Below are 23396 nucleotides of genomic sequence, written 5' to 3'. Positions count from 1 at the left end.
ATCCTTCTCGGGCTTACAAGATTCGTGAAACGGCAGGAAAGAATAATTACAGATACTTCAAAAAAAATTGCCAGAATCATTCATCTACCAAACTGGCACCGCAAAAGCCCAAGGAAACGGAAATCAATAAAGCGCCTCACTTTGGGAACACATCGAGTCATGATGAGGGCCGTTGTCTGCTCGTGAAGATGACGCCGCCGAGTCTGTCAATGAGGTGAGGATCAGCGATAGCAATACTCCTCTGGAAACGTTATTACTCACGATGACTTCTAACGAAGTGGTAGCATACATCAGTGGCGATCAGCATGAAATAATTGTGATAGATAATTTAGGGAACAGAATGCGCAGCATTAACACTGTGGGGTGGCCATCTGGTCTGGCGCCAATGGCGGACGGGAGTTTGATCTATTCCGTCTACAAAAGCAAGACCGTCTACCGTGTGTTTTCGAATGAACAGTCCACGAAATTGATAGACGCTGGGTAAGAGCCTGGGGACATTTGCTGTTCCATTCCGGAGATATCTTGGTCCGTTTGGGTAGTAGTGCTACACCTACAGGTAAAGTGGTCCGATACGACAACACCAACGGTAACAAAGTATAGGACTACCAGCAAAGGAGGACAAAGAACTGGAAGTATTTGGACAGTTTTATGAAAACATCTACGTTTGTGAAAATATGAATGGTGATAGTTCTCATGAATATTCCAAGCGAAAGGTCATGCAGACATGACCCCCTATGGGGTTATGTCAGATCCTATTATAGCGATTGTGAGCGTATCCTAGGATCTGATTTTAATTAGATTACCTCCTTTTAAACATTGCATGACATGAATTCACATGTTCACTTCAAACCGAAACCAAAGTGAAAACTACAATATATGTATATGCGCATGCGCAATTGAAAATGATGAGGATCAGCCCAACAATGGCAATCTCATCACAACATCTTCAAAATACAATGATTAAAATAATAAAATAGGATAAGAGTTTGATATATACAATAGAGCAAACTATCATTAATTTCATTGTCTAATTTTAACAAGATGTAGACAATAACGCACTTTTTTGGTCGCGGTGGCTCTGTGGGAAGAAAGTTCGTTTCGTGAACGGGTAGTCTTGCTCTGTACGTTCCTTGGCCGATTTTAACGACACCACCACCCCCACCCCAAATAAAACAAGAGCAAATGGACTACATCGTTCACCTCCCTCACCTTTGTCCTGTGGCCACCGTACCTCAGCTGTTGTGATTCTCAAAACATTTTCTATCAATCGTTCCTCCTATGAAAAATGTTGACCTCATATTATAGCCCTAACCTAGCTTCAAATGATCGCAGCATAATTGAAAATAAATTCTCATAACTCAGAGACACCTCAATACCAATATGATTGATATTATCTTGCCGTTCTGGATAAGACCAAGGTCATAGATCATGGTATAATATGAAATACCTTGCCACCAGAAATCTATAAACAAAACATGAAAACCCTATCTTAAAATAGTTCAGAAGATAATGCATTGGTCAATTTGTTATCAAAAGTAGGTCAAACTTGCAGGTTAAGCTCATAAGATCAGATACCAAAATATAAAGAATCTATATTTCTGATTATTTTGGTTCAATATTGACAAAATCCACCATTGTGTTAGATACTAGTTATACATTAGATCCTAGGTACCTGACCCGCCTCTGGTGTGTACAGGGGTCCGTGTTTGCCCAACTATCTATTTTGTATTGCTTGAAAATACGAATGTATATTTAATTGCTGTTATAAAATTTAGAAATTAATTTCAAAATTAAGGATTATCTCCCTCATGCATAGCTCTTATCCTTGGACGATTTTGGCTCCACTTTTTTTGGCACGCTGTTTTTGGCTATATTTAGCTCCAAAACTTCATAGTTATTTCGGATTTCAAACATTTCGGTTGAGCATCACTGAAGAGACATTATTTGTCGAAATGCGCATCTGGTGCATCAAAATTGGTACCGTATAAGTTTTACATTATAGGAGTTATGAGATTGATCACTGTTCGTTATCTTCACCTTTCATACTGGACTAACAAGAAAATATTGAACTGGTACGGCAACATATTCAACTGTCAGTATAAAGGTAATGGAATAACGCACTCTTAGAGGTCATTACCAGGTATAGTGGTTGTAACAAAAAGTGAAGGTAAGGAACATTGATCAATCTAAAAATAAATCAAACGAAATTAAGAGAAGGACAATCGCGGAACAGACCCCTATACATACCAAAGGTGGGTCCCTAAGAAGAGTAAGTATCTCCTGTTGACCTGTCACATCCGTGGTGAGCCCTATATCTTGATCAGGTAAACGGCGTAAACCGTAGTCAAAATCAATATGTAAAGAACGGCCAAACAATTGATAAAACACATCCGGCAGCATTCGACCTAATGGCAAGGTGTATTTGCAAACAAGATCATTATTACGACCATTGGATTTGCTAAATGCTGACTTTAACTGAGATTGCTGAAACCCTTGTAACATCAAGCCTGTCTTGATTAAAATATATATCATACGCAGAACATGCTATAGCGTATCGAATCAGGTCAAAGATATAAACACCACATGCAGGTCATAATGGAATAATGCCACAATTATCAATCTTAATAGGTCACCTGGGGGATTGAAGTGACCCTAAGGTAGTGATTGCATGTATCATTGAAAATTTATGAATCTATGATTTTTTTTTAATTTTTACATATTTTGTAGTTGACAGTATCTGTAACTCATTATGAAAGTATCACAATTGTGACGCTACGGTTGTCATAGTAACCCCACTTGTTGACTTTCCGTAATAAATGGTACAGGTATTTCAGATGGTGTTAAAAAATGATACAAAAAGAGTTAGTGATACAAATTTTATATGAAATTGAAATTAAAGCCTTAAATGATATATAATGTATCATGGAGACTTAGGGTCTAATGACTATTATTCAAAAGATAATTCAAACATAAAGGGTTTTTCATTTGTAATGTATTTTATTTGTATATTTCTAAACATATTTTCACTTTATCCTGTGTCTTGTTATATCTGACAAGTCTTTGTTTCCATTGTCTGTCATTATTACTGATGTTTGACGTATTCCGGAATCAGAAACGAAAATAGTCTCTGTTTAGATACTTCATGAATAAACCACGTGATACCTTGCAATCACTACCTTAAGATACGTATGCATTAAATTGATGCGCATGCATGACGTTGCAATTTTTTATTAAACATTGTTTTGGGCATCACGTGGTGATGTCTCAATATGAGCGAAAAGTTTTCAACGGGATTTTAAACAAAAAATACAACTTAATTGTATTGTCGTGTTCACTTCGTTTACCTACGCACTCATAAGGTCTACCACATCCATTAACTACGCATTCATAAAGTCTACCACATCCATTAACTACGCATTTCAATGGAAATTGAAAGCGTCCAAATGGACGAAACAATGTGAAGGTAACTGAAAAGGTGTATCATATATTCGGACTTACACAGCGGATTCACAATTTAACTAAATATATACAAGTACTGCCTGTCCGGATTTAGTGATCCTGTACAAGTACTGCCTGTCCGGATTTAGTGATACTGTACAAGTACTGCCTGTCCGGATTTAGTGATACTGTCGCTCGCTCTCTGCGATTAAAGTTTTAATTCCTTGCAACGTGACATAATAGAACATGTACGTCTGTAGGATCAGCATGAGAGTTAACCTTTTGAACAATCCTAGTCATACCGAGGTCATAAATACAGATACAAATGATATACAAGTAACGCTTTTTAACAAAGCTTGTCGTCTTTAGGAACAACCTCATACAGTAAACTGATATATATGTATGATATGCTTTCAGTATTTATGTTTCTATTGAATTACCACATAATCAAACTTTTCTACAATGGTAAATCTTATATAAAATTAAAATTTTAAAAGAATATCTCCTAGAAACTAAGTACTGTACTGTAATCTTTCTAGTATGACCCTGAAGTAGACATGATATTTGTACCAAAAATAGAAAGCATTGTTTCTTTTCACTCTCAAAAATAAAAAAATAAAAAAAACAATGAAAAGCAGATGTTCAGCGTGTTTGATATTTCACACAGCAAGAAACAAAGACTACTAAATAGCTGAAAATTGTCCAAATTTTATCAAGAATAATTTTAAGGTTTGCGTGCAAAAAAGATTATTTCTGTTATTATTTTTTTTTAATTATAAACGTTTTTGATATTTGTTATGAATAAGATTAGAATGTCAGTTTCATTATGTTACAATCTTTCTTCTTTCTCCTCTTTGCTCTCTCTCTCTCTCTCTCTCTCTCTCTCTCTCTCTCTCTCTCTCTTACGTAAATTAGATCATTAGGAAATTTTCTCCCTTGCGTTAAGTAGAATTTCAACAAATGAAATAAATTAGAATTTTCACATCATGCATTTTCTACCAGTCACAAAGGAGAGGAAGCTCATTGTCCAAAGACTGTAAAATACTTCAACTATATGATACAGTTGCTTGTCTTGTTTGATTAACAGTAAATCTCAGGTCGGAGGGGCCGTAGGTCAAATTGGTGCTTTTTCGAAATACGTTTGGAACATGGATCTCAAAGCTTATCAGCTACAATGATCACGTTTTATACTAAATCTGGTAAAAGTACAGTGTACTCTACTGGCGGATAAATGCAGGTGTGTCTCTTACTAGTGGGGATTTTGTCACTATGGGTAAGTGCCATGAAAGTATATGACGTAAACCAGTAATTATGGTTCCTGGCGAATCCTTACCATGCATTAATGAAAACAACTCGGGAATTTATGCAATCAAATCAATATGAAAATACCTTGTATGTAAAATTATAACCCAGAATTCTTGCAGAACTAGCTGTTGTTTATTAATTAAGAAATATAGCTCCATATGTATAATATAGCATACTTCCTGTGATCTGAAGAAAGATATATCGAAATGATGAAAAGTTTGTTTCACAAATTTGTTATACGTAACAGTTGATCATCCAAGCCTTCCCATTGAGAGCTTATCTTAAAATATTGGACAAAACTGCATTTCAATCTCTTGTTGTGGCCTTCAACTCGACATGTAGATATATCGACGATGTTTTATCTATTAACAATAACCATTTTCATTCATATGTCGATTCAATATATACCTGTGAACTCAGAAATAAAAGACACCACAGAGTCCTCCAAATCTGTTACGTATTTTTTTTTATTGAAAATAAATATTAACGGCCCAACTAGCAACTCAACTTTATGATTTATGACAAAGAGGGTGATTCCAGTTTCTCCATCGTCAACTTCCCACATTTATGTAGCAATATTCCATTATCACCTGGATATGGCGTTTACATCTCTCAACTGATTCCATATGCAACAGCTTGTTCTGTGTATGATCAGTTTTTAAATCGAGCTAAGCTACTGACAAACAAGTTGATATTACGGGGGTTTCAACAGTCTCGCTTTTAAAGTCAGAATTTAGCATAATTCTATGGTCGTTATAACGATCTAGTTTGCCAACACAACCTAGCAATGGGTCAATTGCTGTCTGACGTGTTTCATACTGATTGTTAGGCCGTTCTTGAAACACTGATTTTGACTACGGATTACTCGGTTTACCTGATTGAAATATATGGCTCACTGCGGGTGTATCCGATCGTCAGGGGATGTTTACTCCTCCTAAGAACCTGATCCTACGTCTAGTATGTCAGGGGGGTCCGTGTTTGCCCACATCTTTATTTTGTATTTCTTATAGGAGTTTTGACATTGATCACTGTTCGTTATCGTCACCTTTCATATAATAAACGACAGGTTTTGTTTTTTAAGGATATGTTTTTCTATAGAATCCCGTTTACCCCGCAACCGTACAAAGAGGGACTACACATCACGTGACTACTAAAGTAACAACTACTCATCGCCCTACACGTGAGCCGGGTGAATTTGTTAATAACCAATACATGTACGACAGATACTCAGTAAGTAAAACATCTGTATAAACGACACAGTTACGCCTTAAACAATGCCAACAAACGGTTCTTAAAAAGTGTCGTACTCCACTTAATTTCTGCATCTGCAGCCTCCACTTTGATCTTCCAGGGATAATTCAATGTCTATTGAAATATCAAATTCTATGGTCGTTATAACGATCTAGTTCGTCAATACAACCTATCATTGGGTCAAATGGTGTCTGACGTGTTTCATACCGATTGTTAAGCCGTTCTTGGCACACTGATTTTGACTGCGGATAACTCCGTTTACCTGATCAGGATATAGGGCTCACGGCGGGTGTGACCGGTCAACAGGGGATGCTTACTCCTCCTAGGCACCTGATCCCACTTCTGGTGTTTGCCCAACTATGTGTTTGGTATTGCCTATCGAATGATTATATCTCTAATTTATTATATTTTCCAAGATCTAAAACTGAAAATTTTAAACGTTCATACAGCTACTCTTCTGCATTCCTTTGGAACAAACTGTCTCAAAATGTTTGAAGCTCTGGTTCGGTTGGCATTTTTAAAGCTATGTATTTGATGGAATATTTTCATAGAAGTAGCACTTAAACATCGTGCTTTCCTCTTTTTGTTCAGGTATGCCAAATGTAGTTGTGATTTGGCACTGTGTGTGCGTGTGTCTTATGCTATTTTTTCTTCTTTCCTTCTATGTCATGTATTCATATTTAGGTAATAATTTTATCACTAATTAGGTGTGTCTTATGCTATATTTTTCCCCTTTTCCTTTTATATTGTATTCATGTTTAGATACTAATTTTAGATGTTAATTTTATGTTTGTGTATATGTTTTAATGCAGGGCCACAATGGAAACTAGCTATATGCTAATTTGTGTAATCCTGGATAAATAAAGGCTATTATTATCATTATTTATAAGAGTTCTGAGATTAATCACTGTTCGTTATCTTCACATTGCATTCATGTTTCTAACCTGTCTGGTGAAAATTAATGTATATCTTATAATTTGAATTTGAAAGGCGAAAAAGTCAAATTCTTAGTTTTTGGTTCCCTGTGATTGAAACATCTTATAACTCAAAACCATGTTTTTTAACATTACACATAATTTATTGTTCAAATTTTAAAGTGAGTTGTCTTGATTTGCTTTTGATTGTTGTCATCTTTTAACATCTCGATCTTCATCTCCTAAAGCCTGCTTACCCCGACAATAATCCAACATTGTTAACGCGCTGTAAATCGACTAAGACAAACTTTTCTCCTTCTTCTCAGATGCCAAATTAGATTTTTTTGTTTTACGTCCCATTGGAGATCTGTTCACTTGTATAGTTTTAGTTGAAGTGTCAAAGATGTTGACTTATGCATGACGCTTACGGACGTAGTAATGAGAGTTCTTTATTGTGTTAACGCCTACCATAACACGGGACCTCCATTTTTAAGGTCATATCCGAAAGACCCGTGACTCACTTTAACTGTTCGATGCTTGGCAAAGAAACAGTCATTCCCTATGTTAAAGGTCTTGGCACTGCGCAGAATCGAGCCCGGGCCTCCCGGATGTAAAACAAGTGCCCTATACATTAGGCTAACACGACCGGAAAAATAATGGATGCATGGAAGATCGCGGAACTCCGCATAATATTGGTCGAGTGTCTAGAGGAGTTCAAAATTGACATCGATTAAGTGAAATGTTCTTGGTGTAAGGACAACTAGATGATATCTATGTCCATTTAATATGCTCTTTCTAACACTGGGCTTTTCAATTCTTGGAGGATAACCTCTCTAATTTACAAACATAGTTATCATAAATATGTAAAGATGCAGGTTGAAAGGTTGACAATGTATCGAAAACATTCAAAATCCTTTAATTGTTAGACTTTGCAGATTTGACACAGGCGATTGATTACGTCACATATCAGCCTCTTTGTCTTAACCTTGTTCTATATCTCATCTTACTCTGTTGATATATTCTAGCATTTCCTGTGCGACTCGCACTATTCCAGATACCTTCACTATTGCATGTGCTACCATATACCTTACGAACAGCGAGATGACATCCACGACCCTGTAACACTCCTTAAAATAGAGGTACACATTTAATTAACAAAACATTTTCTTTTGGAATCAAGTTTTCTCGCCGTGATGTGTGGCCTTAATGTTCGGTGGAAGACGGTGTCTCATTCTGTCTCCGAACTATCTATTTCCTTCGATAGTGATGGTGGAAAATACATGAAGTAAAAAAAATTCAATTTTTAAATATTTTCATTGGTTGAAATGTTGTTCTTTGTAAGAGAGAAAATTTGGTGCTGCTCTAAATTACAATGTATGTACAACTTAACAATTTTACAACATTTCCAATCTTTAAATAATGAGAAAAGCAAAGGTTATTAATCCCGTCTAACATTATCGACCCTTTCGTTTGCTTGAAATAACATCATTACACTATGACTGACATGTTATTAATATTAATTATTTCAGTCCGTTTTAAGAGCATTTCTATATCTTAATAGATTCATTTGCATAGTCTTTTTATATAATTGTTAAAAAACTAATGTCAGGAAATGTTAATACTGAAAACTGTTCAATTACATATACCGTAAAATAAAGGTGCATTTAAGCAAGTTTATACACTCCATTTTACTATTACAATACTATAGTAACATAATATGTTGTTGAAATTCTATAGTTTAAGGCATATATGTGTATAGTGCATGTATGCCTCTTTAATATGCCTTTTAAAACTCGTTCGTAAAGACGACAAACCTAATTTTCAAAAACCTATACTTGTCTCAAGCCATGAGTTGTAGAACCTTACCTAATTGGTAGTATCAGTAGTCAACATATTTTCTTTTACCTCGAATGAATAAAATGCGCTAGTTTTAAAACCCATGACTGGAGTTAGTTAGACAGAAAAACTAATAGCTCTGTGTGTGTAAAATATACACCACAAATTGACTACGTGAAACAACCTGTATTTCTATTGAAATAAGAAAGTTGTTGGGAATCTAATCCTAGCAATACACGTAATGTTTAACGTCCCGCTTGAGTTCACTCATGCGGAGACGTCACTATTGCCGATGAAGGACTGCAAAATTCAGGCATATGCTCGGCGCTTACGACCTTTAAGCAGGGATGGATCTTTATCGTGCCACACCTGCTGTGACACGAGACCTCGGGTTTTGCGGTCTCATCCGAAGGACTGCCCCATTTAGTCCCCTCTTACGACAAGCAAGAGGTACTGAGGACCTATTCTAACCCGGATCCAGTACATCCGTCTGTTGCCATCAAGTCGGTGTTCTGGCGCATCCCGCAATCGGCGATGCAATTCACTCTTAGATATTTTACATCTACAATGAATATTGAGATATATTATGGATATTTCATACATCTACAATGGATATTGAGATATATTATGGATATTTACATCTACAATGGATATTGAGATATATTATGGATATTTCATACATCTACAATGGATATTGAGATATATTATGGATATTTTACATCTACAATGGATATTGAGATATATTATGGATATTTCATACATCTACAATGGATATTGAGATATATTATGGATATTTCATACATCTACAATGGATATTGAGATATATTATGAATATTTCATACATCTACAATGGATATTGAGATATATTATGGATATTTCATACATCTACAATGGATATTGAGATATATTATGGATATTTTACATCTACAATGGATATTGAGATATATTATGGATATTTCATACATCTACAATGGATATTGAGATATATTATGGATATTTTACATCTACAATGGATATTGAGATATATTATGGATATTTCATACATCTACAATGGATATTGAGATATATTATGGATATTTCATACATCTACAATAGATATTGAGATATATTATGGATATTTTACATCTACAATGGATATTGAGATATATTATGGATATTTCATACATCTACAATGGATATTGAGATATATTATGAATATTTCATACATCTACAATGGATATTGAGATATATTATGGATATTTCATACATCTACAATAGATATTGAGATATATTATGGATATTTTACATCTACAATGGATATTGAGATATATTATGGATATTTCATGTTTGTTCGATTTCTCTCTATAGTTGAATACTAATAAGAGCAATAATACTTCACCGGACAAGAATCATTGTATACGACTTCGTAGGCTAAGTGTCCTCAAAATTAGGTCATGATGCTTTAAGTTTCAACATGATTATTTGTAAAATATTCTAATACATCACTCAGTATTCATATTTTTATAAGACGCCATTATTTATACAGTGATTTTACAGAATATTTATCGATAACTTTCAGAGGCGCATGTTCGAGTTGTACCAGGTAGGCCATTATAAAACGATGAACATGACGGAGTTGAAGTATTACAGCGATCGGTGCTACCGAATGTGTACCCACACCAATTATAACCCCGGAGACAACACCACTTTATTTATGATCTACGATGATCCTCGTATGTCTTAAAGACTGTTTTAATGATCAATAAATTACTAAAATCAATGGCTGTCTATTCTGAGTCCCTCGGGTTATTGCACTGCAATTTGTGTCCTTCTGTTTTCATCTACTGGTTGTTGTAACATTGTACTCAGTATATTATAAATCATAATAAATAAATAAAAGAATAAAGAGGTAAGATCTAGAGTCCCGGTTTTTATGTTTCAAAACATTTCTTGATATCAGTGGTTATCCTGCAACTTCCATGAAGATACGAACTTTATTTCTTAACCAATGATCCAATAGATGAATAGTGAAGATAACGAATAGTGATCAACCTCATAACTCCAATTAGGAATGCAAAAAAGAGTTGGGTAAAATACGGACTCTTGGACACACCGGAGGTGAAATCACGTGCCTAGGAGAAGTAAGCATCCCCAGTCGATCGATCACACCCACCTGAGCCCTATGTCTTGAATAGATAAACGAAGTAATCTGAAGTCAAAATCACTGTACCAATGACGGCCTAACAATAGGTATGTAACACATCAGACAGCATTTGACCTTACTTCTTTAGTTCTTTACAATGACTGAAATCAACATTAAAAGATTAAAATGAGTCCGGTAGCTCATCTGCTAGAAACGTTACCAACAAGCATAGTCAACGGTAATGAATTATGAACGTAACACCGTCACCTGAACTGGAGATCAGTGATGGATTCTGAAAATTTTCCAAGGGGATTTACGGCTAAGGTTTGTACATTTTCCGCCCAAGAAGGAGGGAGGCCTCAACAAAGAGACCTTTTATAACAAATTATTCACGAAAAGGGGCCGGTTGCAACCCCCATAATCCACTCTATTTTAAAACAATTTCATTTATCGATTTTCTAACCTTCCCAGCTGGTTTTGTTTTCAGTTTAAGTGAAAATTATATTCAATTTACGCATATCAATTTGTCCACTGTTGTGCACTACATCGTATACGCGCCGTAACTTCCGGCGAATAATTAAGTTGCCCTCTATCTGTGTTTGAATTATTTCGATCACGGAAATGACCGAATACTTACGATTGCATAACCAGTGCCAATGCCTAAGTTGACTACACAAGATACCAAGTGTCAGTTGGTGCAGGGAGTGGTAAAGATAGCATACATGTAACAATGGCAACAAAATTCTTTCCGAAACTTCTGCTGTTATCATTACCTGTGAGTATATATATTCCAATTACTTTTAAGCATGTGAAATTCATTATTTCAGTGTTTAAAATGTACATGTACATGTATATACATGTATAAAAACTCTTTGCACAACATGGTTACGATAAATTCATTCTTAGGAGATGGACTGTGACAGATTTGAATAGGACATAATATTCATCAATTTTTTATATAGTACCGTATAGCCAGAAGCCAGGTGCAAAATATTTATCATGTATTATTTTTTAAAATCAATTTGAAAACATCTGATGCTGCCATTTAAATGACAGATACTGACAAAGCGTTGAATTAATTTTCTCTCTTCTTACTTGTCTCCACGCCACTCTGATACATTTAATTATTTTGGTTTGACTCTTCTGGTACTGACTGCTACAAGTATTTGCGGTTAGGGGGATCCAACTTAAAGGCATGGCCTGATCAGGTAAACGGAGTTGTCCGTAGTCAACACCAGTGTGCCAAGAACGGTCTAACAATCGATATGAAACACGTCAGACAGCAGTTGACCCAATGATAGGTTGTATTGACGAACTAGATCGTTATAACGACCCTAGATACAACTTTTGCACTTTTCAGCAAGTTCTGTTACGACCAGAAACACGATTCGTCGATTTCCAACGTTTTTTCCTACTGTCTGTAATTCAGGGACGGTAATAAGCAATTTTACTTGCAATCATAAGTTTCTGTGACGAAAACAAGTTACAGAGGCCGTGCATCACTTGAAAACTCCGAACAAAAGAACATTCATTATGACCTGGAGTCAATAGCATATTATGTCTATGTTTGATGTCTTCTGAAAAGTAATGACTTCCGAAAACATTCAAAGGGTTAGGAGCTCATATCAGGAACATTCAATCAAGAATTATAATTTCTTTTACTACAGAACAAACAATTCATACCAAACTTGGACACACCTGTGTTTTGAATTATGATCTTTATAAACGCAATATTGTCGATTCTCCATTATGCTCTTGTGGCATGCGTGAAGACGCATACATATATCACTTTTTCTTATTTGTAAGAAATACTCAATTGCTAGATGTGAATTAATGGATATATTGCTAAGGTTAAACGATTGGGTTTTTACTGATACACATCTTCTATGTTGGTGTGATAATATCTGATTTACCGAATTAAATAATTCTCTTATGTTCAGACGTATATTCATGACACTAAGTCAGCTGATGATCGTATTGTATTGTTTATATATAGAACACTTACCATGTTTGTAATCTATGTATATTAATTTTGCAATGACAATTGTGTGCTATTAGGTTATAAGGAGAAGAACTCGTAAGCTGTATGAATTTGTTTCTAATCCTTTGTATATATTATATATAATAAATACGTTCAAATCAAACTACAGGGCATTGCATATCTTGCTGCGATACACCAAAACGCTACACATCACGTGACCACAAGGGGCACCACTCCCAGACCTACTCCGGAACCCTGGGAATATGTCAACAACTTCTACCTATACGATAGGGATTCAGTAAGCATATACTTATTTCAAAATTGACACCGCGTTATTTTTATCATTTTACGTCCCAATTGAGAATCTTTTAATCATATATTAGGGCGTCCGCAACTGTAATACATATACATGTAGCTGTAGATTGGTAGAGTTATCCGGGGAAATATTGGGACAGACCTACGAGCTACATGTATCTACTCCTTAAAATTTATAAAAATCTGTGCACGGCTGGAGCCTTTTACCGGTATATTCGTGCATCACAGTCTCAAAAAATTCCGAACATATTTTCGCAATATACTTTCGTCCAGACATACCTTCAAACATTCATTAAAGCCCCATGCGAACCGAAAACTCACAGCTTCAAATGAGTCCGTTTGTTGATGTAGCCATAATTATAAGGTAGCATTTCAATTCGAACCCAATTGACTTTTGTATCTATAAATTCATAATATCCAAACCGACTTGTAATCGACTATATTCGATCTTCATTTATCATAAACACGAATAACGCATGCAAATGGAAAATATATATAATTCCTCTCTCAACATAAAATAAGTTAATCTTAGGTAAGTATTGAAATATAGAACTGGTGATGAAAGCCTAGTATGCCCCGTCCCCACCACTTAGTATGTAATTTAAACTGGGTGGTGGAGATGGGGACCAAATTAATGAAAACCGTGAATTTAGTTCAGTATCAATATCATTTTAAAAATAAATTCTTTTAACTGATCAGGTTTGATTTCAGCCAAAATATCTATCTAAAGGCATTTGGGGATATTGATTTACATAAAGATTATTGTTTCAAAATGCGTATAAGTATATGGAAATACACGTAAGCCAGGTTCGAATTGACTTGCTACCTAACATGGCTACGCCAACCAACGACATCTTTTTTTCTGCGACGTAAATCGACGGTTTTTATACGCAGTGGATCTGCACCTCGATCTCTGGTCTGCCCCAATATTTTCTCAGACAACTATAGATCTGCAGCTGTGGGTGAGGTGTAAAGCCTTTTGATTTATGCTTTGCGCTCAGGGTCATAGTACATGTAATGGTTCTTCATCAAAGCAATGCCAATTGTGACGTGATTTTTAAGCTATCACTAAACAAAACATAACTTTCATATATAATGTTGGGTACTTGTCGTACGAACTGTCATAGCTTATTTTAGAGGTCTTTGGATAGATTGAACATGACACTTCCCGGTTGAGAGTTCTGATCCTCGGCTCCCTTGAGCGGCTAAGGATAAGAATAATGGATGGGTCTAAAGGGAATACTACTGTAACTGTACTTCCTTCTACAATCTCCATCCATATGCTCGTTACCCAATCGTAATTTATCTCAGATAATACCTTTTCTACAACAGAGTTTGTACTAACATTGCAGTATAAGCGAAGCTTTCTCAAAACCAGTAAACTAAACCTGTTGCATAACCCGGTATAACGTACATTCAGACTATTGTGGCTATTAGAATTATGTCATCACAACCTTTAATGATCTTCACAAGACTTTATGATGTTAATTGAAGTTCTTTGAATTTGTTACGCTAATTCCTTGAAAGTTACATATACTGAAACAATTATAAAATGTCTCTTGGTATCGCCCTATACACCTGGTAGTTTATCTTTTGTAGCATTATTTCTGCGTCTCTCATCACTCATCCCACCAACACAAACACTTCTGCCTCTGTTATCATCTTCCGTACGAACATCGAGGGGACTTAAATAACCCCGCGACGCTGTTGGAGACCGAGGTAACAATAAGCTCAGGCCAGGGAAAGCTAGTTTTTATACTGGAGTTCAACCACGTGAATCCTTTTAATAACACATTAAAGGTGTTTTCTAGTATTTGAATGTATATTTCAAAGAAACCCGTGTTTCAAGAATGGGGTGATCCTACTTCGATATTTTTGAAATCTTGAGCACTTTTCATTGATTTATCATTTTAATAATAATCAGATTTCCATGTAAACTAACATCACATAGCGCATCTGGTGCATCAAAATTGATACCGTATATAAGTTTTACATTATGACCCCTGGGTCGAGGCCTCTGCTGGTGGACTGTTAGTCCCCGAGGGTCTCTACAGTCCAGTAGCTAAGTACTTCGTTACTAGCTTGAAAATACGGATGTATATTTAATTGTTGTGATAAAATTTCGAAATTCATTTCCAAATTAAGGATTATCTCCCTCATGTTTAGCTCTTATCCTTAGACGAATTTGACTCCACTTTTGGCACTCTGTTTTTCCCTAAAATAGCTCTAGCAAGTTTATCGTTATTTCGGATTTCAAACACTTCGGTTGAGCATCACTGAAGAGACATTATTTGTCGAAATGCGCATCTGGTGCATCAAAATTGGTACCGTATAAGTTTTACATAGCTTATATTCATGTGTCAAGTTAAGATTCACAAAATGGCTGATTTACAGAAATCTGACAAATTGCCATATCACAACAATAGAAACATAATTATAAACCAGGTATCATATACTGAATAACTAAACAATGAGAAATATCTCTCTGCAAATACATTTTTCGTCTACAATATAAAAGTAATCAGTATGAAAAATGAAATAGGGCAATTGGTCAGAAAAATGTGGTTTCAAAGATCAATAGTGAATGTTAAAAGTACTGTAATTAGCAGATTTACATGTTATAAATAAATGAAAAGGATAAAAATCCTCAAAATACACATTTCCCGAGCTGCAATTGCATCAATGCACTTTGTATAGAAAGGAAATTAAAAGCAGTTGAAGATCAAATGCGAAACTTCCAACACTGTTAATTTCTACTGTTATAATTTAGTTGCTTGTATATCTTTTTATTTTTTTATTTACTTTTTTTAGAAACTCATGTTTGAGCTATATGATGCAGGATTTCGCGTTCAGGTGAATTTAACGGAACTTCGGTTCTACAGCCAACGCAATTTTAATATGTGTATACACACCAACGCTAATCCTGGAGCCAACACGACATTCTATATGGTGTATCCCAAGCCCGATGGATACAATTCGGCAACGTATCCAATACAATCTGATGTAAAATAAATATACATTTCTATAATACATATTAAATATTTGTGAAACAATACAGATGCGAATGATATGAAGGTGGTCAGCAAGAGTATGGCATGTCAAACGTTGCAATATTTGATCTTTTCCATTTGTATTGTATAATTTTCCATTTGTATTCTATATTTTCTATTTGCATTGTATAATTTTTCATTTGCATTGTATAATTTGTATTGTATAATTTTCCATTTGTATTGTATAATTTTCCATTTGTATTCTATATTTTCCATTTGTATTGCATACATTTCCATTTGTATTGTATATTTTCCATTTGCATTGTATAATTTTTCATTTGCATTGCATAATTTGTATTGTATAATTTTCCATTTGTATTCTATATTTTCCATTAGTATTGCATAATTTTCCATTTGTATTGTATAATTTGCATTTGTATTGTATAATTTTTCATTTGTATTCTATATTTACCATTTATATTGTATAATTTTTTCATTTGTATTGTATTCCAGGGATTGTTTATTATGTTCCCCAAACAAAGTTTGGGAACATATTGTTTTTACTCTGTTTCTTATTATTATTAAGGTCTTCCGTTTCCAACGGAAGACCTTCTAGTGATTCTACTGTTTATTATTATTATTAAGGTCTTCCGTCTCCTGCGGAAGACCTTACTATTATTGTTCGCGTTCTTCTTCTTCATTATTATTATTATTATTATTATTAAGGTCTTCCGTCTCCTGCGGAAGACCTTACTATTATTGTTCGCGTTCTTCTTCTTCATTATTATTAAGGTCTTCCGTCTCCTGCGGAAGACCTTACTATTATTGTTCGCGTTCTTCTTCTTCATTATTAAGGTCTTCCGTCTCCTGCGGAAGACCTTACTATTATTGTTCGCGTTCTTCTTCTTCATTATTATTATTATTTTTATTATTATTATTATTATTATTATTATTATTATTTTCCTTGGTAGTACACGCGTTTTTCTCAGCCATTTCTCGATCGATTTTCACGAAATTTTCAGGAAAGATGTCTTTTGGGGACGAGACTTTGCTTGCAAAATTTCGTGCTTGACGTCACTTCCGGTCAGGAGTTATCTCTCTTTTAGTGACTTTTTGAAGGGCCTTGTTGTCCACACATCTCCTCCGTTAGTTTTGAAGCTAGAGTCTTGAAATTTCTACACAAGATAGAGTAAACATTTAGAAGATTTGTGGGGGATTCGATTTTACCGGAGGCGATTTGCCTAAACGCTCGCCTGGACCTGAAAAAATGGATGCCAAAATTTTTCGCCGATTTCGGCGATTTTTGACCTTTGATCTCCAATATCTTTTTTCTTGCAAATATTTTGTTAAGACATGTAGAACAAAAGTTGTGCACATTTACGAGATCTTTTCGAAAATATCAAGATTTAGGGGCTAGCCCCTTCAATTAGGGATCTAGAAGGGCTCAAAGTCTAGATCAAATATCTCAAAAATCGTTAATATTTTGGTATAAGTCAAAGAACAAAAAATGTTCATCTCAACAATCCAAATCTATTCATATAAAAATGTAGGTCATATGTTACGTAATAAGGGATTTTAAGGGCCAAAACCATAATTATTTTACCCCTTGTATCTCGAAAACGACAAATATTTTGAAAAGCAATAAAGAACAAAAGTTGTTCAGAATGATGATCTGAACAATATGCATATTTCGTTTTTACCCTATGTGGCCCCGTTAGGGAGCTACAGTTTGGCCCCTAAAATTACTTCTAGAAATAACTCGAGAACGGTAAAGAATTTCTAAATACTTGTTGAACAAAAAATGTTTGAAATGTCATGACCTTTCTTAAGATATCAAGCAAAAGGGGCTGACCCTTTAAATTAGGGGCCCAGAAGGGTCCAAAGGTTTATGAGAATATCTCAGAAACTATTAATATTTTGTAATAAGTCATTGAAGCGGAAATGTTCATCTAAACGAGCTTGTTCTTATCAAATCAAAAAGTAGGTCATATGTTACGTAATAAGGGATTTTAAGGGCCAAAATCATAAATAATTGACGCCTCATATCTTGAAAACGACAAATATTTTGAAAAGCATTATTGAACAAAATTTGTTCAGAATGATAATCTAAACAATATGTACATTTCGTTTTTTCCCTATGTGGCCCCGTTAGGGAGCTACAGTTTGGCCCCTAAATATTTCTTGTAGAGATAACTGGAGAACGGTAAAGAATTTCTAAATACTTGTTGAGCAAAAAATGTTTAAAATGGCAAGGCCTTTCTTACGATATCAAGCAAAAGGGGCTGGCCCTTTAAATTAGGGGTTCAGAAGGGTCCAAATGTTTTTGAGAATATCTCAGAAACTATTAATATTTTATAATAAGTTGTAGAAGCGGAAATGTTCATCTCAACGAGCTTGATCTTATCAAATCAAAAAGTAGGTCATATGTTACGTAATTAGACATTTTGAGGGCCAAAATCGTAAATATTTGACGCCTCATATCTTTAAAACGACATATTTTTTGAAAAGCATTATTGAACAAAAGTTGTTCAATGTGTCATAAACTATCGATCAATATCAAAAAATGGGTCTGTGGGCCTCATGGCTCGCCTGTAGAGTCGATTTTTGTCGATATCAGTCGATTTGAAAAACTTGTAACTGGTAAATATTTTGTAAGGACATATTGAACAAAAGTTGTTCAGTTTATCGAGATCTATCGATTGATATCAAGAAATAGGCCTATGGTCCTAATGGCTCTCCTGTAGAGTCGATTTTTTGTCGATATCGGTCGATCTCAATAACTTTTTACAGGTAAATATTTTGTAAAGACATATAGAACTAAAGTTGTTGAGTCTATAGAGGGCTAACAAATGACATCAAGAAATAGGCCCACGGGCCTTATGGCTCGCCTGGAGAGTCGAATTTCAAACGAATTTCACCGCAACTTTGCTTCAGAAGCTTATGATATGAAAAATTGATTATATCTAAAGTGTCTTAAAGTCGGAAACTAAATTGGGACTCATTTGTCTTTTCTTTTTTTTTTTTAACTCCGAGTGCATCAACAAATCGGACGGAAGACCTACTCGTTGCTCGAAACGAGATCGTGTCTAGTTATTATTCTTTTTCTCCGGTACTTTTTTGTCCGGTAGTGTTCTCAGAAACTACAAAAGGGATCGATATGAAACTTTCCAGGATGATAGTATAGCGTTTGTAGATGTGCATAGTGATAGTCATTTTGTTTGCACGTGCATGCACGCGCGCGCACGTGCATTGCAATTTTGGTACAAAAAATGGAAAATCAGAATATTGAAGGAAGCGATATAAAACCTAAATAGGATGATAGTATATTATTTGTACATATGAAAAATAATAGTTATTTTGCCAGCACGCGCACGCATGCGCGTGCACGCGCATTACAAAATTTGTACGCTAACTTTGGAATCAGTCTAACTTTTTTGTTGTTCATTGAAATGGCTTGAAATTCATATCATAGGTAGATATTGAGACCCTTAACTGATTTACATGGTCAAAATTACCAATTTGCACGCGCATGCACGTGCGCTTCATTTTGATTGAATAATGCTAAAACGTTTGTAACTATCTTATTTATGAAGCGAATGAGATGATATTCACAGCATATGTAGACAATATGTGTATCTATATGTTGGTGTAACAAAAAATGCCAACGCACACGCGCATGCGCGTGCAACGTTTTTTAAATGTTCAATTTTTAAAGGACGATAACGTTTTTGTTTTTCATCAAATTCTATTCATATTAGGGGTTTAGATGTATCTTGGTACTCCTTACAAATTGATGTGGTTAGAATTACTGCTCAGCACGTGCATGCACGTGTGCTGATTTCTGATTGGACGATTTTAAAATCGCTATAACTTCCTTATATTTGGTGGAAACGTTATGAAATTCATACTGTGGGTATATGATACAAATGCCTGTTGAACGACATCAACAAAAATTCGGAATCATACACGCGTGCGCGTGTATGCACGTGCAACGCTTTCTTTCATTTCTTGGTACTGAAATGACCATATTGAACGTACTACATGTAATTAAAGGCTAAAATAAAATGATTTTTTCCTATAGATTCACAAGGACATCACTTTTTAATTGGGGGAGGTTTGGGGAACATCTGTAACGGTCCCCGTTACAATTAGAACTAGTTTTGATTTGTTACGAAGGATTTCATTAGTTAACTGTTCACTGATGTACCACAAATGTAGACATGCTTAGCGCACAGGACCGTAGCAATGACGGTTCTTTATCGTGCCAATGCCTGCACCGTCACGGAATATCTGTTTTTAAGGTCATATCGGAAAGACCCGTGATCCTCACTTTTAAATGCCGAGTGTTTGGCAAAGGAGCAATCACTGCCTTTGTTTATGTCTTAGGTTTGATGCGGCAATGGCAGGATCTATTCTCGAACTCACGACCTCCCGCCCACAAACCAAGCGATATATCACTGAGCTACACATGTACATGTACCGCGACCAGGTCCATGCGAGACTAGTTATTTTTTTTAAAAAAACGTAGCTAGCTCTAGCAATGGCGAATCCCCCCTCCCCAACATGATCCTTTTTTTTTTTAAATAGAACTGTCCAGAAAAGCATGCACATTTTATTTAGTCAGAATTCAGTATATTCGGAGGACTTCGGCTTTTGGGTCCCCACCAATTGTTAACATCGAGTTTGGTTTGTTACAACTATTCAATGGATTAATCTTAAGTTATCGTTTATCGAATTTGGTAATGTGCGAGATGTTGAAGAGGTCAAGTTCAGGAGTCACATTTCGCAGGAAGGTACCGCATTTGCTAAATGCAATGGCGTAACACCCCCCCCCCCCTAATTAATTTATCGCTTTCATGCGCCTAATGTGATCCGCTTATTCAAACTAGCTAGTCACGTGTTTAACCACTGGCTGATCTAGATAATTCTGAATGAAAGGATGCAGTAACTGCTGGATGTCTGGGGACTTGGTGAATCCAGGGCAAAGCCTTGATGGTGGTGGTGGGGGGGGGGGGGGGGGCGAAGTCCACTGAAACAAGTGCGTTCTGACAAAATAAAACGTATATGTATGCTTTTTTCAACATTTCTATACAAATATCATATTTGTGAAGGGAGGGGGGTGTCCCGGCGCATGATTCGCCATTGCTAGCTACATGTATGTACAACTAGTCCTATATGGGACCGGTCGCGGTAGTTCAGTGATATACCCTTTGGTTCGTAACCGTGAGGTCGCATGTTCGAGTTCTACTCATGGCATGGCTGCATCTAACCTTTAACGTAAATATTGTTAATACTTCCCCATAAGCATGGTTATTTAAAAGTGAGAATCACGGGTCTTTCGGATAATGTGACCTTAAAAGCAGACATTCCGTGTTCCGACAGGAGTTGGCACCCCCACAGCTACGCCACTGTGCGCTGAGCATAGTAAGTCTATTTGTGGTACGTCACCTACAGAACAGTTGGTGACGGCTAAATATAAGTGGGACCTAAACTAATGAAATCCTTCGTAACAAATCAAAATAAACAATCCCTCGGATGCAATACAAATGAAAGATTTTGCAATGCAAATGGAAATTATACAATGCAAACGAAAAAATTATATAATACAAATTGAAAATATAGAATACAAATGGAAAATCATACATAAAAATGGAAAATATAGAATACAAATGGAAAATTATACAATACAAATGGAAAAGATCAAATATTGCAACGTTTGACATGCCATACAAGAGACATTAGAAATTAAATGTGCAATCTTTGTTTTTAAATTTAGTTCAAAATGGTTTGCAGCCAGAAATAATTCGGATAAGTGCTGGAATCACAAAACGCGGCTTTCTATATGCATGGAGATGGAATGTGGGAGCCATTATTTCATTTCCGATTCCGTCGCGGTTTTGATATTTAGTATGTCCAACGAGATCACGTTTTTTGCGGTAAATTGGGCAACTTTTCAGTTGACAAACACATGCTACTTAATTACTATCAGATAAAGTGAGTTCAGGCACACTTTAGCTTCGTTTTTGAAAGTTGAGGGGAGGGGAACAAATGGAGAGAAAAAGGGGTGCCTTTATATTTAATATGGTGTACGGTGTGACCGTTGAGACGAGCGAAGTCCAGTAACATCTTGCAACACGACTGAAGACATTTTATCCGCCTCTTCATTTAACGCGGGAAATATAACGCGGTGGATGTAAACAGTTACATTGTGACGTCATATTAGCTGCAATGTTTTTTCTTCTTCTCTCAAATGAAGCAAAAACAAAACGTTTGAAGCTATAAGAAAGCTTGTCTGGAATTTAAAAACGTTCATGGTACTTTCTAAACAATCTAATTATTTTAATTATGGGATTGTCAATGAAGTATACCGCAGTGACGGCGACATTTTTCCAGAAGCATTATGGGTAATACTCATCTTTTTTTCAGCTGATGAAGAGCAAATCACGTTATTCATATGTGTAATCATTGGAGCTAGCTCGTCGCGTCGCTTCGCTCGCTATAAATATGAAAAATCTTAGCAAGAAAAGCGGTACATCTGCCCAAACCTCTTTATCGTAAAGAGGGAGGGGGTTGGTATCCTTCAGTACATGTATGAGTTCAATTCATCGGTTCAACCCTGCATTTCTACTACCATTCACCGCTACTATATCAAGGTAATAAATCGATCTTTACATGTACTAATAACAAATGTAGTATGTGATAATTTAACGCAATGTTAGGAAAACGGAAGGGGGGGGGGCTGGAGGAAGTGTGCGTGTTGGGTTGGGGGGGGGGGGGGGGGGAGCTACATGTTGCTGCATGTACGTGTCTGGAGATCAGTGCATAAGTTGTGATTGTTTCATTTTGTGTCATTTCATAGCGGTCGATTCTTTTAATGCCTCGAGAAAATCTCATTAAATAAAGATCCACATACGTGCATACGGTGAGGATTTAAACTTCATTTTTTTTTTTTTTTACTTTGCTACCAAACATCAGAAATGTAATCCAATAACTCATGTTTTGGTATTTGGGTATTCACTTGCATGTAACATTCTGAAAAATCTTCAAACCCGGCAGATATTTTTCTATCAGAAATGAGTTGTCTTTCGTCATCACTAGGATTTGTAGACAAGAGTTGTCCAAGTAACGCATAATTTTTGCGACTTCTTTTCTATCGAGTTCCAAACTTTTCTAGTACCAAAACTATTTCAACCATGACTAAAACCTTTTCAACCATGACTAAGACATTATTGATGAAATAATGT

General features: G+C 35.7%; 2 protein-coding genes across 3 annotated transcripts; both read left to right on the top strand.

The window, feature by feature from the left end:
- The first annotated feature begins 4563 nt into the window (after positions 1 to 4563).
- Positions 4564 to 10503, top strand: LOC125676090 (uncharacterized). Its single transcript, XM_048913990.2, has 4 exons — positions 4564 to 4711; positions 5842 to 5973; positions 7934 to 8047; positions 10303 to 10503. The coding sequence occupies exons 1-4, from the start codon at positions 4670 to 4672 to the stop codon at positions 10465 to 10467; spliced, it is 453 nt and encodes a 150-aa protein (XP_048769947.1). The 5' UTR covers positions 4564 to 4669; the 3' UTR covers positions 10468 to 10503.
- A 1014-nt stretch (positions 10504 to 11517) lies between these two features.
- Positions 11518 to 16190, top strand: LOC125676089 (uncharacterized). 2 transcript variants are annotated; one of them, XM_048913988.2, is made up of 4 exons: positions 11518 to 11641; positions 13017 to 13145; positions 14762 to 14881; positions 15974 to 16190. In XM_048913988.2, exons 1-4 carry the CDS (start codon positions 11597 to 11599, stop codon positions 16172 to 16174), a joined length of 495 nt encoding a protein of 164 aa, XP_048769945.1. In that variant the 5' UTR covers positions 11518 to 11596; the 3' UTR covers positions 16175 to 16190. The 2 variants fall into 2 exon arrangements, with proteins under 2 accessions (XP_048769945.1, XP_048769946.1); XM_048913989.2 differs by lacking the exon at positions 14762 to 14881 and having other exon boundaries at positions 11530 to 11641.
- The last annotated feature ends 7206 nt before the right edge of the window (positions 16191 to 23396 follow it).

This window comes from Ostrea edulis, chromosome 3 (assembly GCF_947568905.1).
Source record: "Ostrea edulis chromosome 3, xbOstEdul1.1, whole genome shotgun sequence".
Lineage (NCBI taxonomy): Eukaryota > Metazoa > Mollusca > Bivalvia > Ostreida > Ostreidae > Ostrea > Ostrea edulis.
This window is presented reverse-complemented; position numbering and strand designations above follow the sequence as displayed.

Coding starts and splice junctions, on each gene's coding strand:
- LOC125676089 (XM_048913988.2), top strand. CDS start 11,597: ATGGCAACAAAATTCTTTCCGAAACTTCTGCTGTTATCATTACCT. Junction 13,146..14,761: donor ACCTATACGATAGGGATTCA/GTAAGCATATAC, acceptor TATCTTTTGTAG/CATTATTTCTGCGTCTCTCA. Junction 14,882..15,973: donor CGACGCTGTTGGAGACCGAG/GTAACAATAAGC, acceptor TACTTTTTTTAG/AAACTCATGTTTGAGCTATA.
- LOC125676090 (XM_048913990.2), top strand. CDS start 4,670: ATGCAGGTGTGTCTCTTACTAGTGGGGATTTTGTCACTATGG. Junction 4,712..5,841: donor TGGGGATTTTGTCACTATGG/GTAAGTGCCATG, acceptor GTTTTTCTATAG/AATCCCGTTTACCCCGCAAC. Junction 8,048..10,302: donor TAACACTCCTTAAAATAGAG/GTACACATTTAA, acceptor GATAACTTTCAG/AGGCGCATGTTCGAGTTGTA.